This window comes from Sceloporus occidentalis, unplaced genomic scaffold (assembly GCF_023333645.1).
Source record: "Sceloporus occidentalis isolate IW3139 unplaced genomic scaffold, rSceOcc1.0.p SCAF_50, whole genome shotgun sequence".
In the NCBI taxonomy this organism is placed as follows: Eukaryota; Metazoa; Chordata; class Lepidosauria; order Squamata; family Phrynosomatidae; genus Sceloporus; species Sceloporus occidentalis.
The window spans coordinates 1,774,963-1,799,914 of NW_028317030.1; the positions used below are offsets into that span (position 1 = coordinate 1,774,963).

Below are 24,952 nucleotides of genomic sequence, written 5' to 3' on the forward strand. Positions count from 1 at the left end.
GTTCTCTAACCCACTTTCAGCCCATCAAAAATTGATTTAATTGCAATCCCCCCCCTATTAGGAGCATTGGAGTATGACTAATTGTAGTAATAGAGAGTAATAAGGCTCAGATAAAAAGCTTTCCTTGGCCTCCTTTGTATCTTGTGTCACTGTCAGAGGTCAGAGAGCTTGCATATTCTATTAGTTGCCTTCATTTGGACAAATTAGTTTACCCAACAGTAATTAAAATGCCAGTGCGGGTCGGGAAGAGCTGAAAGCACTTGATGGGCACAGGGATGAAGGAGTTGACAGCTCTAGTGGCCTTCCTTGCCAAAGCGTGTCACTGCTGAATCGATGGACACACAAACCTATATGTGTTTTAGCAGCATTGGGGTCATGTCATTCTCCCGTCTTGGCTAACATTTTCACCCCACACCCGCTATTGTCTTGTGGCAAATGTTGCACACTGTCGTTTTTTGGTTTTTTTCCCTTCTTTTCATCCTCTTTAACACATTGCACATATAAAACCTTTCCTTGAAACATAAATAAAACAAAATGTCGAAATGAAGGAATGGAATGTTTTAACTATGTTACTCCTCGGGTGTCTTCTCCTTCCTTCTTTCCTGTTCCCGGAGTACGGTGTGTCTTAGGCTCTGCGTTATTATTACTGACGGTGATGAACACTTACAGATACTCTAAAACATGTAGATACAGTAAGGCCATTTAAACATTCATGGAATAGGCATAAGGCTCCTGAGTCTAAGACGACACCAGGAAGAACAGGCCTAAGGGTTTCTGTGTTTACGTCATGGCTAGTGCTCTAGGTGATGACTGAGTTGGGTATAGGCCCGATCACACTTCCTCCATCATGTGAAACAATGTTTCAGTATTTGCAGCCCTTATTTCTGGATGCTAGTCATGTGACATCTCGCCTTTGAAGGCATCTTTGTCTACACAAAGAGTTATGGTAGAAGGAAGCCAAGTTGTGAGGTTTTCATAGCAATTCATGCAAGGAAGTTTCTTACTTTTCACCCAGCTCTGGAAGTGTAATTTTATTTTATTCAAGTACTGAGCATACCTTACATACAGTGATATAACAAAAACAGTACACCTGAAAAAAGACAGGGACGCAAAGTACTAAGAAGCAACAATAACCACATTAAAAAAAAAACAACAGTTCCAAAGGTATAGTGTCCTTGCGGCGAGAATAACACCGGAGGATTGTGATTGTGGGTGGGAAGGGAATATGACAGAAGTCCAAGGGCTGGGGGATCATGAGAGTGAGGACTGGGTATTAATCTTCTTTGAAACTTTCGAAATGGAGAAGTCTCTTAGCATGCTGAGGATCAGCTCACAACAGTCTCGGACTTAACACAACACATTAGGCACCAAACGTCTTCTATGGCACCCTCTGAAGAGTCCATGCAAAACTGAATGGAATTCGTTTTCAAGCGATCTCGCCAAAGCCTATGCAAAGGGAAGCTCCCAGAACAGATGTAACAAAGTCTCCTCCGCCATGATGGTCAATGTCTTCTGAATCTGCACAACCTCTCAGCATCCAGGAAAGTCCTTAACAGGAGGCATCCCTTAATGGCCATCCATGCCATGCCTTTGTGTCTATTAGTCAGTTTTCTCAATGCCGTATTAGTCCATCTATAGAAGTGATATATCACCTAGCAGTGTAATAAACCAATACAAGTAGTACACCAGCATGACTTTATATCGGTTCACACTGGAGGCTGCTTTCAAGGTTGTATGTGGTTCCAGGTAGTTGTATAATCTGGCGCTCAAACTCTATGCAGCTATGAGATTGGTGGATATGTATGTTTGAAGACGATGGCTGATGTGTCTTGACCAAGTAGATGTAGTGTGTGTTCTGTTGTTGGGTACCATATGACTGTGTCTTGCCCCAGACTAAAGTTTTCACCAAAGTACATTGGCCCTTTTTTTAAGATTGAGAGGGATGATGGAACATTTGCACTTAATGCCCCATCTATGCCTTTCATAGAGGCAAACCGGATGTTGGAGGTGAAAAAAAAACCTGAAATAACTTAAATGCCGAGTCCAAAATTGGAACAGTGATAGATTGTTTTGGGATCTGGTTATGGTTTTATATCGTATGCGACAACTCATTTTAAAGCAGCGGTCGAGCACATAAACATTATTTCTTCCAAGGAAGAGTTTAAAGAGTTAAGAAGGCCTTGGTTCATACAAATGAAAGCACATTACTTATAGAATTTGGTGAAAAGTGAGTTATTTAAACCATTAAGCGATCACGGTGGTTATGTATAGAAAGGGTTTCCGATGTAAAACGCGAAGAATCGTTTTATCATCGAGGTAATAATTTGACCAAACCTTTTCAAAATCACCATCGGTGTTACTTTAAAGCAGGTATATATCTTGAATATTGCGGCATTATCCTCGGTGTTCTGCTTTCAGGATTTTAAATTTTACGTTCCGCGTTTTATTCCGGATGCGTCGGATAACTTGAAAACCAACGTATCCCAGATACTTTCACAGCGGTGTTTATAACTGGCAACTGAAAGCATTCAATAAGAAAAACAGTATTTTATTTTACCCTCCGAATTTCTGAATAAACCATGTGAAATCGAGTGCTAGGTTCTTTTCTTTCTGTCACACAAACTGATGTAAGGCCAATCTTACAAAAAGAATAAAGAAGCAGCTCTCTTGTTCAGAAGAAGAGGAGCAGTGGAGCGTAAAGATCAAGGTGGTGGGAAAACCACAGGTATCTTGGTGGGACAGAACGCCTTCACTAAACCACTCGGCTCTGTATGCACCTGGAGAAAAATGTTTAGACAATATAGGGAGGGAAACTCATTTTGGTTCAGTCTTCTCGCAGAGAACACACTGGATCAAGTAAGACGATTTGGGGAGGGTAGTGTAGGGGTGAAGGACCAGTGGGGTAGCGTTATTAATCCCTACCGCAGGCCTACAGGGAGGTCAGATATGCCACAGTGGCAGGGATTAAAGATGGTTTCCTCCCCTCTCTCTTCGCTATTGACTTACCTTGAAGCTAATTTAGACCCGTGGTAAGAATCTAAGAGTGTTACCGCATACCTTCCCGAAAATATGCTCCTCTCTTCTTTTGTTTACACTTTTTTTTTTTTTTTGATGCTTTAAGAAGCAAATTGACTGCTAGAATAATTTCAGAGAGGCCGCTACGTTACTCAGCGCAGTAATTGGCTCCGGTAGTTATTAATGGATTATCTTAAAGACAAAAAAAATAATGTATTACATTGTCGTTTCAGCCCTCATTGACAAATGGTTTTCCCGGTTTGTGAAAATAAATAAGACTAATTAAACTTGAACTGTTCTGATCTGAAATGTGTATTTTTTTTTTGTTAGAGGCAGAGTGATGCGCGGATAAAAAATTTGCACATATGAACAGAAAATTATTTCCCACAAAGCAGTATTCTCAAGTTTTTAGGATTTTTTTCTTAATTTAAATTTCCAAGTGGCTCTAATTACCCCGCCTCGCCTGGCCAGAGCACAATAATAACGTGTTCTAAATCGGGTTACGAGAGCAATGCCAGTCTACCTATTTGACAGGTAAAAAAACCTGTTATCGCATTATTATCTAAGGCGTTATTAAGGACTGAGTCTTTCCTAAAAATGTGTGTGTGGGGGGGGAGACCGAGACAGACCGAATAGTTATCTACTGCCAAATAATTCTTTTTTATTATTATTTATTTTTTTAATTATTATTGTTATTACTGTTTTTATTACTAGTTTTATTTATTGTACCATTTTATTTACAAATGGTGGAAATAGATGGTTGGATATCTGCTTATAAATAATAATTTTGAGAAGATACAGTAAAGGAACAAAGGTCATCGTGGTCTCTTGAAAGGTTGCTGTGCTGAAACTTGGCTTTGCAGTGCTCGGTGCTGGGGGGATAAGAGACGGTGGAAACGGAGAATATTCCTTACGTCGCTTTGCTGATGTCTCTCAGCATCTGTAGCAGACGAATGAATCATTATTTCCCTGTTTCTTTATTATTTTGCAGCTCTTTTGTTACTGGGACAGCTTGCTGTGGCCATACGTCACCACTCAGGATCTGGGACCTTCAGAGGTAATATTTTCTTGTCTCATTGAACATCTGTTTTATATATGGGTATGTAAAATATTAAAAATGCTGAACTTTTTTTTCAAATATAAAGTTTTTTTGGTTTTTTTTAAAATAACATTTAAGATAAAATTAACATACTAAAAAAATACTAAGCAACTGACTCCTTAAGGAGTTCTTCCAGCTGGGCTTATCTTTAACCGTCCAATAGAAAGCCGAGATCATCGGCTCCTATAATAAATGAAGGTATAAGTCTGTGATGATATGATATATTGATTTATATAGCGCTGTACAGTGGGTAAACGGGGTATAACAAGTAGCGCATCACATAACAATATGACTTCTAGAAAGTAAAGACGGCCAGGTGTTTTTACTATGGATTTCTACAGACATTTGCGCAAAGATCGAGTATAGATCAGCTCTTGACAATGTCAAGCAGGTGGGTCACGGGTGCTTGTTTTTCCATAAAGAGTATATGGTTTCTAGATAAATTGAGTGGTAATTCCAGACATTAAAGTCGTCTAGCCGTTTTATTTCATACAGAGACCTGATCGGAGATTTGAACTTTTGAGTGTTTCAGTTGCGTTTGGAATGAGTGTAACATGCATGAGAAATATAAAATTCCTTGTGTCTGCATAAAACATTAATAACATGAAATACATTTCTCAATATTCCTGCAATTTTTTTAGTGTAATCGATGGGTTGTCCAAAGGCTCATTCGTTTTAAATTTGTAATTACATCAGTAGCCAAATAACGTTAATGTTTTGGAATGTTTTTAAACATTCCACTCGAATTCACAAGTTGTTTTTCATGTGCATCAAGGAGATACTCACTGAAAAGGTATATTTCAGCGTTTCCCTTTTTAATCTCCCTAGAAGTACCATATGGTAATACTATTGACTGCAACCTAATCTACATCGTATGCCAGTAGTAGCTTCCCTTAGGTAATCCTACCCCTTGACCTATGACTAACTGCATTTCAATGCACCGCGCTGCGCATGTGAATCACAATGTACTGTATGTTTCGAGGTGAGTGGGTGTTCTGCGAGATCACAGGGAGCTCTTAACCAAAAACAGTAACAAACGATGGCTTCCTTATTTCCTGCATTAGCGCCACAGAGCTCACATATATCATACTAAATTAGCATAGCGTTGGACGTACTCAGCAACCGTTAGCAGGAATTTATTGTGCTAGTACATGCACGGTTTTCCTTCTGATAAGAATTGAAACCAATTTATGGGGGAACCAGACATGCAATATAATATTTTATGTGGACTTGAATTTGACGATGCAACATTTTATTTCTACGATGTATTGGAGTTCATACTTTAGAGATTCAAACCACAGCATTCATCCTGTTTTACGTTAGAGAAATACATTTATTCTTGTGCAGCATATTACATTTTTATATCCAATACTTTAAGAGGAACTCCAAATGTTGTTATTACAGCGTTAAAAATACATTTCACAGTATTGCACTATTATTTTTTTTTAACCGTTCTAGTTTTTGCATTTATAGGTGTGCTAGCTCTGTTATATTAGCACAATCTATTAGGCAAACACATTGGCTTGTTGTCAGACTTTCTGTGGTAACCAGTAGAATGACTCAGTCTTAATCTCCAGTCTGACCCTTTATCTCATAATAGTCCATGGAGGAAGGGACTTCATTAGCATTGACATAAAGCATCAGCTCAGTGCGGTGTTTGAGCAGGGGAAAGTTACCCAAAATATCACATGACTGACAGCAGTGGTGGCCTGCAGTTTTTTTGAGCAAATTTAGATAAATCACTAATAACTATTTATTTAACATTTCTTTGGCTTTTTTTTAGATCCCAAATTAATTTTAATCCACCATTTTTAACGAAAGCCGCTTCTGCATTAGAAGTTACCAAATACTTTCTCTTGGTGGCCGGAATTGTCTTCTACAGACAGTGATCCTGTGGCTGACGGTCATTGCTCCTGTAGCTAGATCGATGCAGGGCATCTTAACAAGATCTCTTCTTATTGCAGATGCAAAGAAAAAGCTCGTTTTACCTCCTCAATGAAAGTACAAAGTTATTTCGAAACTTTTCCGTTCCACCGTGACTAGCTTTAAATACCTCATTACGTACATAATTGTTAGCGCCCAAACCCTTTCCGGTAATGTTTTTTAACCGTGCAAATTGTTGCCACATTCCTAATTTATCAGCGAAGGCTAAATTGTCATGTGATGGAAAATTACTGATATACTGCCATAAAAACCAAAATGGCTCCATAAAAGTATACGTTTCTGTGTGATTAAACATTCACAGAAAAAAAAATAACAGGTGCTTACCACGCTAGAAAGAGACCTTTTAAAAGAATTACGGAAGGTTTTCACCTAAAGATTTAAATATAAAACAATGAATTTATTAGCGTATTAAGGAGATCTTGAGATCTGTCAAGCGCTGATTAAAGCATAGGTGAACATTCACCGAGGGCTGAAAATCTGGAGGAAATTCTGTTTACGATGACTTTTTGTTAGTCTAATAGTTTAGTTACGCTGCTGAATTGAACCCTTCTGTAATCGAGTTACATTCTGTCCAAGTGGAACAGCCCCTTCGATACAGGAGATTTTCACAAGACATAACTACAGGGTTAAAGTGCAGCAAAAACAGATTGAAGCACGGAACGCTTTGTTAGAATATATGTTGTTATTAGGCAAATATGAAACAAAGTATTTCAACATAAAACGTGTTATTTGGCTTAGAGAAGAGAAGGCTGTCGGAAACGATCGGTATTGTTCAGGCGACGGTAATGAATGAATGCTGACTACCTGAACGTGCCATCCTTACCTGGTTTTTCCAGAGAGGCTGAAGTACTTAATAAAGCTGTAGAAAATAGGATTAAGGTATTGAACAGGCAGGATTTAGTCTGATCTTTCAATAGTGCCAGAGCCTGATTGAAGGGCAAATCAAAAAGCCATTTGGCCAATCCAAACTCTGCCTATGGCTGCTTTCCGTCTGCCGTCACGTGCACTTTAATGCATATGGTAGCCGAGAGATCCATTTAAAATTCCAATGCATTTGCCCCCCAACTATTTTGCGAGCTGGAGATGTGTTCGGACTCATCTTATTGCACCTGATTTCCTTACCTACATTCAGCTCCAGCACCCGCTCTGTGGTTTGTGATATTATTGTGGTTCACATTTTCTCAATATTTATTAGTTATACACCATATTTTGATTGGATTTGCTCTTTACACTGACCTTGACAATCTGACAACCACAAGTGTTTTAAATATTGGATGACAAATTGGTATTTCAGGCTAAAGTTTGTTTGGTATTATTAATGTACTCCCATCATTCTTTTTCAGAAAGCAAAATGTGTTTTATTTTTTGTTTTTATTCCTTCTCTCCGAAAATTCCTTTTTTTACCCAGCTATGATCCCCTTACATGCCCGACGAGGTCTAGCCTTTGGCCACCAAAGGGTTAACAGAGCACTAAGCCTTACATTTTTGGGGGATTTTGAGATAGCTGCTCATTTTTGCTCCATTTCTTACATGCGATGCTCGCACCTACCTTTTTTTTTTTTTAAATCTTTTAATGATCCTTTAAGGGTGCGACAGTGCAATAATCCCTTAATGGCTCAAACAAAGGAAAGAAGCGAGAAAAAAAAAAAATCACAATAGTAAAAGATGATGTAAGAAGTGTCCATATCTGCGTTTAAAAAGATAATTTCCATTATTTTTTTTTATTATTAGAAATGATAGATTCCATCATAGTTAGGCGTATCGTGTTATTTGAATGTATTTTGTAGATTTTTCTATCTTTATTTTTTGCGTTTGTGGAAGCATAAAGATCACGCTGATAATTGGCACGCAACCGACTAAACCTTTCACCGTAGGCCAGTAGCCCGCTTGTTTAACAATTACATAAATCCTCTAATTAGACTGAATAAATTGTCCTCTCTGTTTGTTAAGAAAAGTAAGATATTTGCTATATGCCTATTCCTCATCTCCCCGTCGTCTTTAAGTTGTCCTGCTAGATGGCCTAAAATTAGTGTCACTATTTGTTTTAATGAAACTATCTTTTTAAAAACCAATATTAACTAAATTGGTGTCTACATTCAGACACCGTACAGATTTGTTTTACTATTGGATGATTGAAAATCCCAGAAATGTAGAACTAAGAGCTTTTTGTGTCTTATTGTGAAATTTTGGTTGTTTATATAGGTGATCTTCCCACGTGGTTATATTATTTGGTGAATCAATGTTCACATTTTGTTAATATAAATACCATTGGGGCAAACATCAGGATAAAGGCAAAAGCAAATAAAATAAAAAGAAACTGTCGTTGCCCGTATACAGAAATCTATACACATCAGCTACCATACCAACGGACAGCGCATTAAACATTTACGTAATATGATTACAAAAAAGTTAGGAGCACGCGAGCTGGTTGTACCAAAATGTAACATTTTTCAAATGTTAATTGATGCCTTTTAAATATGGGCCCTATTTTTATTTATCTTTTGGCAAAGATTAGTTATAGCTTGATGATCCCGTGAAAAATCAGAAACCATTTTGGAGCGAAGAAGAAATTTTATCCACAACTGGAAATTTCTTCAATGTGGGGTTTTTGCCAACTTCTGGATCAATTGAATGGACTTTAAGTATATTTTCTTCAACCTAAATGTGGATATTTTTAATTGGATATTTTTTTTTCCTCCTTATTAATTCCTCGTTCTTCATCCATCCCTCCATCTCTTTTCTTACCTGATGGAGAGATGCTTTCCAAAACTTTGGAAGTTAAAAGGTTGCACGCATGTCCCCACGTTTATACGTCCCAGCTGTCCATCTAGCTATATGCTGAGCAAGACCGAGCACCACACTGCCCCCTAGAGGGTAACTGGGGTCATGCGAGTCTGACATGTCTGTGTTATTTGACCCCGGTAGAGATATTTCATACATTTTTGCTTTTCTATTGTTTGTATCAAACATTCTGTTTTCTGGTTATAGATTTTATTTAAGTTGGAAGCGACTGTTACGATTAGATTCATTTCTGCGTGATATATTAAAACTATCCAATTTTCTTATATCATATAATTATATCTTTTAAAATTCAGATCAAAAAGTCTGGACGTATTTCTATATTTATTTGCGAAGTCTTATTACATATTCATCTATTTGTACGGCAGAAGATTATGACACTTCAGTAGCTTCTAGCCGTCTGTTTGCACAGAGAATAAGTCCCGCTTCTGGGGCATTGACTTCAAGGAATGGCTGCGACTGAAATGATCGGCTCATCGTCTTTGTATAGTTAGTTGAAGTGCCTCTTCACCAGACCGCCGGATCATGAGTTTTTTTATTTTTTTCCTCCCCAAACTTACTCTTGGTATTTACCGAAGGATTTATCCATATAAGTGGAGTTTTCCTAAGGAGCGTTCCCTTTAAAGTTACGCACAACAGCGTAATTCTATACTTAAAATTTTAGCCGTCGTTGCAGATCTGAGAGGAGTTTTAAGAGAATGGTTTTAGCTGGCAGGGGTCAGCGGCTAACACCGTACCAAACCATTCAGGGTTTATCGTTCAATATCTGTTGCACTTCTGTTCATCCGCTAAGTAAACAGAGACAAGAAAAATTCTTCTCCTTAGAAGTCTGTCTGAAATATTGTCTGTTTCTGTAAGTCTGATCGTTTTTTTTTTTTTGTTTTGTTTGTTTGTTTGGTTTCCTGGTTATCTTAAAAACAAACAAAAAACAGATTAGGTTTCATAAAAGCCTATCCGAGCTGAAAAATCTATCCAGAATTCCAGAAATCTATCTGTGATACGAAAGCGTTGTGGATGCCCAGCTTTCAGAAACAAAGTCGTACGAGGCAGCCAGCTACGGCTCCTACATTTTTTATTTATTTTATTATATTTTCTTTAAAAGTGGCATAAGTAGCAGAGCACGGAGGAGGCACAGAACTTTTAAAAGGGTATTTCATTCCTAATAAAGTTCCTTTTACTTAGTCTGTATTAAATGTTAAACTGTCCCTTTAAAGGAACTATGTGTTTTCCCCCATAAAATGTTATAATATTAATCACATTGTTTTCCTGTAGAAATAAAATAACCACTTAGCACTAATAAATTGGGTAAAGATAATTTGTTTTTTAGGTAGCTGAAGTTATAATGATTGTAAGCTTTTGAGTCTATCTGGGTCACTTTTTCAGGCATGCTATCATGCTTTAAGAAGAGACGTGGTCTCAAAAGATCACACTATTTATAGGTTTTTAACAAACCACTAGAATTCAGCCTTATGCTGCATACCCACGGTCCTAAAGATGAAGCTCATTCCTGTTTCTCTATTAAATAACAACATTGACTTCTGGACAAAGCGAGGTAGAATCTGACATGTTGGAAGGAAAGTCGGAATGGACCTTCTGGTTCAGAATGTGCCTCCTGCTTCTAATCATTCAACGAAAACCATGGAAACCTTTGGCAGAGCATCCCTAAGGAAAGGCAGTCGGACCGTTACGGGGCATTGAGAGTCATTTTAATAAAAGTCATTCTCAGAATGTGCAGAAATGTGTCGTTCGTAAGGAATCAAGATAAGTCTCGAGTACTTCTCTTGTATGACAAAAAAAAGGGAACAAAAAGATGGTTTCTTTTGATTTTTTTGTTAAATTAAATGTTGTGTTTGCCGACTCAGGAGGCCTTAGCAGTTGCTTTTTTTTCCCTTTTATAACTCAAAGTCCATTCCCACCCAAGAGTACCAAAGTCGGGGCTCCACACTGACAGCCACCTCCACTCTTTCACTCTGGAAATCACAGTTTGAGGGAATCGCTTAAATACAAAGAGAGGCACATTCTCTGCATTCTTAATGCATAAATGGGGGGGTTAAATGTCTGAATTTGGGGGTCAGCATGTTATACAAACTGCAATCTAAACGTTTGTACAAGAACACACGTGTGCTAAGAATAGGAGTAGGGACACAAGAAAAGCAGATTGACCGTTTGTTTTTTTTGTCTTCTTTCCCAAAATTTGAAGCAATTGTTATGTTCCCCCCCGAGGGCGAGAGAGAGCATTGGTTTGTCATTAAATTGGTCCATGAGCAGTGGGGCTCACTGCCATCACTGTTTGTTTTCCTAAATAAAAGGCCCAGTGGGGTCCCTTTTGCACCATCCTGGCTTTATTTGAGAAAACTGGCTGTTTCCCATAGCCCAGCGTGTCCGTTTATACACTGAACTTAACCTTACGGGAACCTGGGTAACAAAACGTGGCAGGGTCTCTTAGCGGGGATGGTAAAGAAATTGTATCTTTTTTATTGGCCCATTTAAATGTGTGTGGGCCAATTCAGAGAAAGAAAGGAACGTCTCATTATGAGAGCCAGAAAGTCCCATAAAAACCATGTTTGTGTTTGTTCAATTACTTGGACACATGCAAGCGTTTGAACCTGTAATTAGCCTCTCGATTAGGCTTGGAAAAATACATTTCTATCTATTTTTTTTTTAATCTATTTCCAGTTTAAACATCCCTGTAAAAACAGTTCAGGTTTAAGTTGTGCTCAGCCTCGTTACTCAAAATATACGAGTGTCACATAAAGGGTGTTTTTGTAACGCTCTGCACAATTATGCATTATTGTTAATGTCGGTTCCACCTGTTCTAGGCTGTGTTGCGCCGGTTTCCAAGAATGTTCCACCTATGTGTCGCTTACCCAACATTTTTAATCATTTTCTGTTTAAATTTTTGTAAGAAACACCGCTAAATATAGGTCATTGTTAAAAATTAACTCGTAACAATGTAACACCAACAATACTGCTAATCATCGACAAATTGGGGATGCACCTTGCGATGCCACAATGATTAGATTTGGGTATGGTCCTTTTTGAGCCCCGCTGCTGCTTACAGAAGCATTTTGGATGCTGAAATCTAGTTTTTGATTATTTTAGCCCAAGAATAGCCTGGCTCGGAGAAACAAAACATACGGATATGGTGCTTCTGAGCTGCTGCACCTAACCCTATAGGGACTCCTGCTGTTCATTATAATATGGCCAAGAATAATAGCATCTTCACTAGTTGTTAAACCCTGCATATTCACTTTCCAGTTCTAAAATGTTTAATTGTTTTGTGTCTACGGAGACTAAAGGTTAATGCTGAAGAGGTAAAAGAAGAAAAACATACAGCTCGGGGGAACGCTCTGACAGTCTTAATCCAGCACAATAGTGGTCCCCTGCTGGCTAATTAAGGAGAGATGCTAAGACAGGGTTCTGTAGTGAAGCTTTTTGATGGGTCTGCTGATGTGTTTTGTAAGACAGGGGGTTGGGAGATGCTGCTGACCTACTGTAAAGGATCTGATTTTATCGACCTGAGGATTATCTTTCCTTGGCAGAGACAATGAAGAGCTATGCATGCCTCAGAAAACCTTACGTAACTGCGAAAAGGGATCGCGCTTGGTGGGTGCAGAACCTCATTACATCATTTCATTACTCGGTCCTCAAGGGTACACTCGTTCTTTGTGACCAATTTTGGGGGACATCTTTTACTGCATAGGTACCTACATAAGACAATGTTTTCTTTCGGCTACTATGCTTATTGTCTGTGTGTCTGTATCAGTCATCTCCTTAATCTTCTTGCACAAGCTGCCTTTATTCAAAATCGATGGCTCAGGTATAACACAAGAACTTTAGGATATGGCTCTCCAACGAAGGCTAGCCTTCTTCTTGGTGCACCATGTCTTTGTTTTATTGGCTTGGAATTAATGTGTATGTTTTGTGAACGTCTGAAACCTGCAAATAATATCTTCTTGGGTTTTGTGTTTCAAGACTTGATCATACGCCCTATACGTTCACATGGCTGAAACTTCCATAACTCTATAAAACCTTAAAATACAATGGGGGAGGGGAGATTCACAAAGATGTGCTGTAGTCCCATCAAACATTAGATCTGCGAACGAAAATGAGAAGACTCCCGAATAAACTGTATAACAGTATTCTGTTCCTCAAATGCTTACGACACAGTGGAAGATGTATCACATTTATCCCTGTATTCACCATAACAAACCAATACATTAACAGGGCCCTCTTATCCGTCTGTACCAGTATGTTCATTTTCAATCTCCTATTGTAATAGCGCTACGGGATCTGCCAGCGCTGGATATACAGAACAAAATCTAATGAAATATATTAGAAATGAAAAAACTGAGTGAGTCATTTTCAATGGTGACGAAAAACATATGTTTTTGAAACTGATTATGTTTAGGCTTGAATAATAAAGGTTTCGTTTGGAAAGGTGTATAGAAAAACATTATTTATTATTAGAATATATTCTGTCTTTCTTATACATTTTACTTTGTTTTTCGGTCATTTTTTACATGACTATACTTTTATACATTATATATATATATTTATATATATTATTATATTATTTGTTAAATATAACTGTTACTTATAACGCGCTACTTATATTCTATACAGTTCTGTTTAACATGATTTGTGAATTACATCCGTAATTAAAGTACTTTTTAAAATATATATATATAAGTGCCATCATATAGGCAATATAAGTCCCCCGATAAACTGAGCGTTGGTTTATTAGAGAATTAACACAAATAAAATATATACAAAGTGTGGTATTATATAAAAGTTAATGTTCTGACACATTCTGATAGTTAATGCTTCTTTTGTAGACTTGAATTGTAGAGATAATTGTTTTAGTATGTTTTACTGTTAAACTGTTTTATTTTTCCTGGATGCCCTCTCATACCCTTGGCATGCTTGTTGGATGTCTTTTTTTTTTTTCTTTTAACCCAAAAAATTTTTTTTACTAAATTCTGCTACAAGCTTCTTGCGTCTGAAGCCTGTTGTCATTGCCAGTATTGGCATCTCGCCGCAGTCTTAAATGTAGGCATTTGGAACAGTCAGATTTTTAATTCTTCTGTTCTTTGAACAAACTGAATTTTCACCGGCTCAGATTATGCTTTAATTACAGCAAAATACACTTAATAAATTTATTTTGCTTTTGGGGAAAAAAAATGCACCTAAAGTTACGGTGGAATCTTTAAAATAAAAGCACCCGCGATATTATAGGTGATACTTTTTATTTTTTTTATAATAATTCCTGATTCATCCACCCTCTCTAAAGAGGTTAATAATCCTAATAAGATGTCCCCTTCCCCTCTCATTAAATAAATACCCTTCCCTTTGTTTGGGAACCATCTAAAGAACTGGTCGGCGGATTCCTCTGCGTTAAAGCAACATACAGATCATGCCATCGCCGTGTCTTCAACCTCTCATGGGACCTGTTAGCAGAAGCACCTCTAACCCCTTAAACAGCCTTAAACCGTGAATTTTAATTATTAGACATATTTGATCCATAATGTCCGTAAACACAGTGTCTATATCACTTTAGCATGCGAATGGTTAAAAAAAAAAAACCTCCCTAAAAAGGAAATTGGTGGCTGACTCTGTATTAGTAGTTACTTTTGTTTCTTCATCAATTTAGTTCTCGGGGTTGTAATAGAACGGATAAAATGAGGCAGTTCTATTTCTTGGGAAGCCAGATCCTGAGTGACGTTCCCATTTTGACAGAGCACCCCCCCCCCGTCCGTCTCCGTACATAGACACCCCAAGCTTTCTTTTAAGTACAGATTTCCTCAAGCATGTGTCCCCAAGCTGTGTGAGGTGGGTGGGCAGACCATAAAGAAGAGGAATCCCACCCTCTGTAAAAGGCGAGCCCCCGACTCGCTTTGAAGTGGACAATGCCATAGCCAATAAAACAAAAACCCAAAGAGTCTCACATTTATCTTAAAAATCGTTTGGTTTCCCCATAACTAAAGTATCTATTCTTGTCAGGGCTACAGAAGTATAGGGAGCGTAATAAAGTCTAAGCACACAAGCAAACATTCTTATGTAAAAACAAACAAACACTAGTTCAGCTAATTTGCATGTCTATCCTATAACTCGGAGTAGATAAGTGGAAGAGCCTCCCAGCGAGGAGGGGGTGATTAATATGGCAAGACTATTACACTGGAGATTATAAGCATAAAAAAAAAGCCTAAAAAATTAAGATAAAATATTTCAGGTGTATTGAAATCACTGCCAGTTATTATGAACTTACAAGGGTTAACCAAAGTTCTCACTGTCACAGAATCAAATAGTGTACCGGGCGAAGGAGAGGCACTATTATATAGCGCCATCATATTCCATAGCGCTGTACAGTGGGTTAACAGGACATAACAAGCAGTATATAACAAAACAATTTGACTTGCAGAAGCAGGTGAGGATATGGCGTGTTTATCTGGTGATTCCAATAAATAGCGGGGCAGCGGTTCATTGTCATGTAATGAGAGGATACTGCTTACAGAGAATGGCTTTCGAGCAGAAGTGGTAGACGCTAACAGAGAGAGAGGGGATTCACGCATGCATTGGATAAGCTTTGAAGGCCGTTCTTAACATGAGATAAGAGCAATGGCCAAGTAGGGATGAACAGACTAAACTGTGCAAATAACTCATATCTGATGGCATATTTTTTGTTTATAAAAACTATTTTGTAGAAAAGTTTGAGAACGTGGTCTTATCACTATAGCAACTTGTGGAAAGTTCCTGCTGATTAGAGTATTCCATTGGTTACTATGGTGATAAGACTGCAGGAATCGCCTTTTTATTCATGATCTCAAATAAAATGCCTTGACATGTGACCTGTGTATAAGTTCCTATGTGTAATAGAAAGTATAATAGGTATTTTTACACCAATAAGTGGAATGGCAGACCAAAATAAATAAATAAATAAATATATATATAATTGCACTCCTTTCTCATCATGTTGTGTGTATATATATATATACTGGTAATTGATGGCTTTTAGAGCAATATATATGGACATTATATATGTATATTTATTAGGAACACAAGTGATATTTTTCCTTCTGACAAAATGGAACCTGGAGATAACTGGTTGCATTTTGAATGAAATTGGATTTTTACACTTCTTTGTGATATTTTAAGTGGAAGCTGCACGATATTTTCATGTCAGGTCTAAGGCAAACTACTCTAAATAATCCGTATTTAATGACTCTCCAGGAAAAACCTGTAATATTATCTTAGCGTGTTTTAGCAGGGAATCCATTTTTGTTTATTGTTTGCTGTTAATACGTATAACGATCGCATCTCTGAAATGTCAAGCCGGCAGGATACTTTGAAGCCGGGAGGCCCTTTTGAATGGATAATGCTGGCACTGTGTATGCATACCACCTTCAGACTGCCGGCTGGCAAGGCTGCCGCCGGCAAGTGCCAAGCACTACTCACCCCCCCTCACTCCCCCCCCGTGTCCCTTTCATCTGCCATAATATAAAACAAACAAACAAACAAAACGTCTCCAGATTAAAACAGACAAGAGCTTTTTAGCGTTCTTGGCAACTGCTTATTAAAAGCTCATTAGTGGATACTCAGAGTGGAAAAATGAAAGTGGGAAAAAATGTTCAGAGACGCTCAGATCCCAAAAAAAGCAGATTTGGTAATCTAGAAAAACCAAGCAGATGTTCACCCAATGAATACAGTGGTAGAATAACAAAACGGGAGCAAGAAGATTGTTCCATTATTCGGGTAATGAATATACCACTTGAAAGTGGCTAGAGTGTTATTAGAAGCCGAGAGCCTCTCAAGACATGCCCTCTTCTTAAGATGACCATTTGTTGTGTGAAAGAGGGCGCCATTCAGGAGGGGTAAATGAACTATTAGTTGATCAGATTAGGAAGACCCCTTTTTTGTGGGAACGGGTGTACAGTGGGCTTCTGCCTCCTTCGCTACAAGAAGAACAATGTGACGTGACCCTTTCAAAGCCGCTCAGTAGAAACATTCCACCGAGGATTGAAATTTTAGAGGGGGGAAAAAAGCTGAGACTTCCATGGCTACAAAATAGCCTTTTTTTCCTGATTTTATCCATTATTTCAAGAAAATCCATGGGGGTCATAGAGTTCTAAGCCCATCATTTTAAAGTATAGAAGAATTTCTATTTATGTTTTAAGTGCTGTAGTAGTAGAAAGTCTAAATATCTGTATGTATATTTTATATATTATATATCTATCTATCTATATATATATATATATATATATATATATATATATATATATATATAGTCACAAAATGTCCTTTTTTTTTATTTTTTTTAAAGAAAATCAAATTGTTAATGTTTCAAAAAACTACTGAATCTGGAAAAGGATGGCTTTTAATGGAATATTTTCACAGGCGTACAGAGGCTCATTATCACTCCCATCATTCCTGTTTTCCAATGGCCCTTTCTCACTCCCATCATTCCTGTGTTCCATGGCACGTTGTGTTCGGTGATCCAAGTTTAAGTTTAAAAGACTAATTGATCGTTAGAAATCACCTTTGCAATTATGTTACCGCTAGAAATGTCATTGTTTTCCATTTAAAAGCGAACAGTAGTGTGGACATCTTGTTCCAAAATCATGGGCATTAATATGTAGCTGTTCCCTCCTTTGCAGCTATAACAGCTTCCACTCTTTCCTTCTTTTTCATGAAAACAGCTAAGTGACCCCAAACCTTTAAATGGGGCTTGCAGTGTCAGGGTTTTGTGTTAGTTTCCATTTTCCAGGTGTGTTTTATATCGGGTACATCCAGCGACCAGTCGTTTGGTTTCTAAAGACTTGCTCGGAAAGGTAACAGAGTATTGTCGCAAATAAAGATACTTTCAATTTTTGTGACAATATGTGACGTGTAAAAGGTTTAGACTTTACAAGTGTGAAGCTCCATATAAATCATGAAATCTGCAAAAGAAGCAAAAAAAACCCCTAAAATTGGGATACTTTTTGGGTAGCACAACCAGATACCACCAGAAGGCTCTGTGCCAATTAACACCGACATCTGAGATTTGGCACAAAAAAAGGTATATTGCCGCTTAAGCTTTGAAGACTTTAGAGGCCCATTTCTTGGATGTAATTTGTAAGCAGATTCTTTTTATTTTGGTCCATTGCTATGTAAACAGTTCTGGACGCCTTGTATGTTTTAGGATCTGATTTATCACAGATCAAAATGAACATACGATTATCTCTTCTAGTTATTAGAGACGCAATCTGCTTTTAGTAAGTGTCCCATAGATTTTGCCGTGATTGTATCTTAGCTATTTCAAGCAGGACCCCAAAATTCCAGCATGTCCAAACATATTTATTATAAAAAAAATAGAACGGAGATGCAGATGCCCATGTCTGTTGTAGAGCAAGGCTACAAAATTATAGATGAAATTTGTGAGGGTTAAAAAAACCCCCAAAAAACAAAAAACTTTTTTTCTGCGTGTTCTGTCGCTGCGAGGAATGACAGCTATGTTATTGTAGTGTAACTGGAGGCTGGGTTTGGTAATTGTTCTCTTTGTGGTAGTTGGTTACCTTTTGGGAGATGTCTGAAGCATAGGATGATGGTAAGGGCTTTCCTTTGAAGTTTAAACACATGACAAATTTGGCTTTTAATCTGCTATCCCGTTTCATCTGCGGCTGTATGAGAGGCAGGAAGAATGGGAGATAAGGGGGTAGGCTTTGTTCTTACTGCTACACCTTTCATATCTATGTGAACATCAAATCATCTTTGTAAAGAACTTCTCCGATTGCTTGCAGAGGAATCTCAAGAGGACCCTAAAACTGAGTCCGTCAACTGTTTTTTTTTGTTTTTTTTTTCCTTCTTCATTTTCCGAAAATATTGATATGTGCAGCAATTTCAAGAAAACGTTCTAAACCTGACCGGGTGTGCATGTTCCCTGTTAATTATAGCATTTAAATAGTCAAACATTGTGATCACGAAACCTTTGTACATGACTGGAGAATCAGTGCTGTATCAGACAGGTCACTAAAGCAGAATATGTATTAAAGGTGCTGTTCCACTTTTTAATTGCGCTCCCCAGGAAGGCCAGTGATCGTATGTCTTGGACTCTTAGAGCCCTGCATTTGTGGTTTCCAATAACCAGCACCCCGGGCTGGGTTTTGGAGGATTAGTTCATGCACTTGATGATAAAGCTTGTCCATGATGCTCCGATGGGGGCCTGTCGCTAGGGCTGTCTAGCCTGTGTAAATGGTTGCTACGGCCTTGGCATTAAAGGTTGATGTAGCAGCCCACAGTCATGGTCACGGAGGGAATTACACAGCGACAATGAAATTGTTATTCTACATAATCTGCTCTTTGGTGAGCTACTGGGGGAAACGGGCCGACCCCAGCATGCAGCCAGCTTCTGTGATCACAGAAGCGTGCTGGCTACAAAGATCGTACAGGCATTCACCTTCTGATCTGGGAACACCAGCGCTCCAGACACTAATCTGCTTTATCAGCTATTTCTCTGACACAAAGGTGTTTACTTATTTTAACATCTCCCAGGACTCTATTTCTTCTTTTGTGTGGTCTTTATCCCCAACAAGGTTTTAGCCCAGATTACAGATGGAGTTAAGGCATTTTGCAATAGTGTCTCAGATCTGTGACATTGGATCAGGGAGCAGAAAGTAACAAAATAATGGAGTTCTATAAACCAATGTGATGTCAGATTCCATTCTTTGAGTTTTAAGTATACTGGTTGTAACTTATTTAAAGAGCAGGTGCTTTCACTCCATTGTGTTGCATACAAGGGGAGCCGTTAAATTATAGAGAAGATTGCTATTTTAGTTATTTAGTTTCGTTTCCCATTAAGTAGCTGTGCTTTGGAGTAATAGAGGTCACTTAGATGCTTTTCCCAGGGATTATACTTTGGTTTTCTTTGGATACGATAAGGTAACGTTAATGGAAAGATGTGATTTTGTCCTGAGATACATTCCAGCACATTGTTAGGAACTCACACATAAATAATTCTACTTACAATTCATATTGTAAAAAAAAACATTCAGCTACACTTTGTAGAAACTATGCTTTTGTTATTACGCCTTTGATTTTCTTTAAGTAATATTAAATTTTAAGAAGACAGCCCCTTGGTCTTTGTTAAGCTGTAATTGATATGTATATCAAAGCCTCGTTAACTAAACTCTAGGATTTTTTTTAAATTTATCGGCGGATTTTTATGTGAAACCAATGAAGTAACTCTTATTAAAAAACAAAAAAGTATAACTCAAGGTTGGATCTAAATGTGTCTGTGAACCTATTTCTGCATCCCACTACCTTAGCCTAGTCACACCTAGTCATATTTGATCTGTATGCTTCTGTCTGTGTGTGTGTATATGTATGTGTGTGTAATATATATATATATATCTATATATATCTATATATATCTATATATATCTATATATATATATATATATATATATATATATATATATATATATATATATATATATATATATATATATATATATATACATACACACAGTCGTGTGAAAAAAGGAAGTACAGCCTCTGTGAATTCAATGGTTTTACATATAAGGACATAATAACAATCATCTGTTCCTTAGCACATCTACAAATTGAGTAAACACAACCTCAGATGAACTACATCACATGACGCATTACACCATGTTATGATTTATTTAACAAAAATAAAGCCAAAATGGAGAAGCCAGGTGTGCAAAACTACACAAGTAGTTACAAGTAAATAGCTTGTAGATCACCGTTTTCTGTATGACTTTCCATCTCTCACATAAAGGAATTTTGGCCAACATTTCTTTGACTGGGCCATTGGAACACATTGATCCTTTTCCTTTTCAGCCATTCTGCTGTAGATTTGCTTGTGTGCTTGGGATTATTGTCCTGTTACATAACCCAGTTTTGACCAAGCTTTAGCTGTCAGACAGCCTCACATTTGACTCTAGAATACTTTTGTATACAGAGGAGTTCAGGGTCGACTTAATGACTGCAAGGCTCCCAGGTCCTGGGCAAAACAACCCCAAATCATCACCCCTCCACCACCTTGCTTGACAGTTGGTATGAGGTGTTTGTGCTGATAGGCTCTGTTTGGTTTTCCCCAAACCTGGTGCTGTGTATCATGGCCAAACCTCTCCAATTTGGTCTTGACTTTCCAAAAGACATTGTTCCAAAGTCTTGTGGTTTGTTCAGATGCAATTTTGCAAACCTTACTGGTGCTGCCGTGTTCTTTTTAGAGAAAAGTTGCAACCCTTCCAAACACACCATTCTTGTTCAGTCTTTTTCTAATTGTACTGTCATGAACTTTAACATTTAACATGCCAACATGGCATTGTGGGTTATGTAAAAAAAAATGTGTGGAATGTTTTGATGGTCACTAGGGTGAAAGATGACTTTCAGAGTGCACCATAATAGCACTTAATACATTGTCGTTTAATAATAATAAAGAATATTAAATTTAAAAAAATACATTCTTTTGAGCTACAATTTCAACTGTCCTACAAGAAGAAGACAGAGTAGTGTCTCAGCTCAATGCTAATTATTGTTCCTCAATTTAGTTCACATACTTGCAAAGGGTTCTCTTCACTATCCCCAAGTGGGTAACCTGTGCCAATTTACAGGCGCCAGAGAATTTGAGTTCTGGTAAAAGCAAGTTTTTTTCCCCAGCACCTCTAAACCAGCCGTCCTGACCTATATGCCCTTTCATTTCAACGGGGGCTAAACTCTTGGCTTCATTTTGTATTACTACATATAGCTTGATCACTTAAGCACATACTTTTTGGAGTAAATGTTTCCACCGGTCTGTACCAACAATAAATTAATGAATGCAGTTTACTGGTACTGACCATTTTCACCAGTGCTATGCGGTTTTGCATTCTGGCTGGATTAGATTGTAATTTGTAAACCTGTCTACCCCCAGACCACTGTACAGAATTCCAGCCATATGAAAAACGCTTTGGCTCAAATAGTTATTTTTTGTGTCTAGAAATCTGTCAACCTGTGCATTCATTTTCAAAATATGACAAGTGAGGGAACTAATTTGAAACAATGTCGTGCCAGATGATGTAATTATGGAAGGCATGGCAAATGCATGTAAAACATCATCCATGTCAAATTAAAGAATGCAGTGAAGACATTCTTACTTCGGGAAATGTTATTAGTTATAATGCATAGCGTTTTAATACAATCGTTTAAAAGATATGTTATGAGTAATAATGTGAAGGCTGATGTATATTAGCCTGTAGTTGTGGGAGGGGCTATGGTTATTTAACCAACGCCTCTCCCTTCCACAGCTACGTTACAGCTCCTAACGTTATGGAATTAGAAAAAGTGCAAAGGAGGGCTACGAAATTAATAAGGGGATTGGCAGATACTAGTTATGAAGAGAGACTAAAAAAGTTAAAATTATATACACTGGAAAAACGGCGTCTCAGAGGGGATATGATAACATTATACAAATATATGCAGGGCCAATATAAAGAGCTCTTCAGTGACCTGTTCATTAACAGAAATATACAAAGAACAAGAGGTCACCCTCTGAGACTGGAAGAGCGCAGGTTTCATAGACGACAAAGGAAGGGATTCTTCACAGTGAGGACAATTAAGGTATGGAATTCACTTCCAAGGGAGGTAGTGTTATCCAATACATTAGATACCTTCAAAAGGGGCCTCGATATTTTCTTAGAAAGGCACGATATACAGGGATATAAATAGAATAATATTAATATTTTAGAGCTTCTTGATCCAAGGAGAAATCCGATTGCCTCTTGGAGTCAAGAAGGAATTTTTTCCCCTGATGGCAGAATTCGAAGTAGCTTAATAGCGTAGTTTTTTGCCTTCTTTTGGATCAAGAATAGAAAGGTTAGGTAGAAGGGTTGAACTTGATGGACTTAGTTCATAAGGTTGAAAAAAGACCTATGTAACATGACATACATCATGCTGCATAATAAAATATATTTATACATAATTTTTGTACGCAATCAGAAAACAGGTGTTAGAATGAACCTGCGCATATATATGGTTTTTATATATGCTCTAAAACAGCATACATTTTAGTAAAAAAATTGTTTCCTTTTAAGGGTCATGGTTTTTTTATTTTACATTCATTCTTACAAAAGCGGTTTGATAGGTATGACTGAAGTCATATACATATAGCGTTCGCCTGCAGAGAGATCGCCCACCCAGGGTTTTTTTCCAGTGTTTTATTTGTGGAAATGCCATAATATGTGGCTTTCTGTACTTTGACATGTTTTTGAATTTTGGACATATTGGCATTAGAAGTTTGTCTTTAGTTCAGTGAATGAATGTTTGTTCTAATTCATCTTTTGTGCCCCTTTATTTTAGCGGACAGCTGATGACCTGCCTTGGGACAGATTTCCGACGGGGTGCAGGGGTCCTTGATGTCTGCTATGAAACCCCGTATACCTTGCTATCCTGTGGATACGATACTTACATAAGATATTGGGACATCAGAACAAGTACAAGGTACCAGCTATTCTGCTTTAATGACATTAAGTTAGAAACCCCATAGAAATCCAACGGGAAAATAAATCTTGCAAATATGGATCGATCAAATGTGTGTTATGATTATAAACGTGTGTGTGTGTGTGTCTATATATATATATATATATATATATATATATATATATATATATATATATATATATATATATATATATATATATAGACACACACACAATACATCTACTGTATCTTTGACAAGTGTTTAACCTCTGGTACCAGCAAACTTCTAAATGTGGAACAATTATCAGAGCAACCAGATGGATATTTACATGTAATATTTGCATTATATCTCAATTCTTCTTTTTTTTTTTTATTAATTGGCAATTATAACATTATGTGTCTTTTGGAAAAGTCTAAAAAAATAAAAATAATAAAAAAATATACCCATGTCTTTACTTCACTCATCAGGTTGCTCTGATTCATAGGAATTTCTGAAAGTAGAGACCCGCCATTAAACTAAGGGGGGAAAAAAGCATATGCTCTACAGTTCTGTTATAAAGGGGGCGAGAAATTACCAGCAATGGGAATGGAAAGCATTAGAGGAATGAGGAATCACTCCCAAGATGCAATTACAAAATTATTTTAAAATACCTTTTAATTATGGGGACTGGCAGTGCTCCACATTGGATCTGCTTTGTTGGTGCCTAAGCCTACTTGACACTTATAGCTGGAGAAGATATGATTGACTGGAAACATTGGTTCCTTTTTTAAGCCTGTCTTTGTGTTCCGTTTGAAGTTTTAGAATCTACAGAATTTAGCCAGCTTGTTTCAGTATATGTATAGACTGATAATAACGTGACTGTTTCAGTTCAGCTGAGAACTCTATAACTTTGAAGTTTAATTGAGCATGGAAAAAAAAAATCTTTCTCGCAGACGTTGTGTATTATTCAACCGTGTCCAATAGTGCTGCTTTCGGTTAAACCGCTGTGATCTCAGACCACGTCTTGACCATTCTGCACGTAGACCCCCATCTTCATGCCCCTTCCTGGGTCCTGAGAACCACGTTTCTAATATCATATACTTTATAGGCATCAACCCAAACGATAGTCCTGGGAATCTGTAAAAGTGTACCACTGAGCTATTGTGGATGCTGCACCTTCCTATAATGGGTAGATCAAAATAAAGGTATGCGTCAAACATTATGTATTAATTACATGTTAGTGTTAATGGGGGTCCAGCTTGTGACTATAATATTCATATTAGGTTTCCTTGTATGAAATGCAGCAAACGTTTTCTTCTTTCACTAAGAATTCTTACCGATCTATTTGAACGACTGCAGTGGCGACTTCCCGTGGAAATCAAGTAATGAGTGTATCCGCATGGCGGTAGCAGTACAGTACTTCCATTGAATGGGTGTATTCCTATTACTGATTGACAACTTAAGCAGCCATTCAGTGGTAGGAACCGTTCTCTGTCTCTCTCCAGCTTACAATCACATTGAGAAGGAGGCAAAGAACAGTTGCTTACAAGCATTGTTTTTGTTTTCTCATCCATGCGTGTGATTGGCTGCAGAGGTGATCATAGGCATGGAATCACAGGAAATCTCCTGTAGACTGACCTCTCTGGCCATGGAGTGGT

The 24,952-nt window shown here is 37.6% G+C and overlaps 1 protein-coding gene across 1 annotated transcript in view; it reads left to right on the plus strand.

The window, feature by feature from the left end:
• LOC149288614 (F-box/WD repeat-containing protein 4-like) overlaps positions 1-24,952 on the plus strand; it is a 70,438-nt gene that overhangs the window by 39,486 nt on the left and 6,000 nt on the right. Inside the window, exons 6-7 of the mRNA XM_089491580.1 lie at positions 4,007-4,072; positions 23,195-23,335. Coding sequence (XP_089347706.1) covers positions 4,007-4,072; positions 23,195-23,335 — 207 coding nt within the window. The remainder of the gene's footprint in view (positions 1-4,006; positions 4,073-23,194; positions 23,336-24,952) is intronic.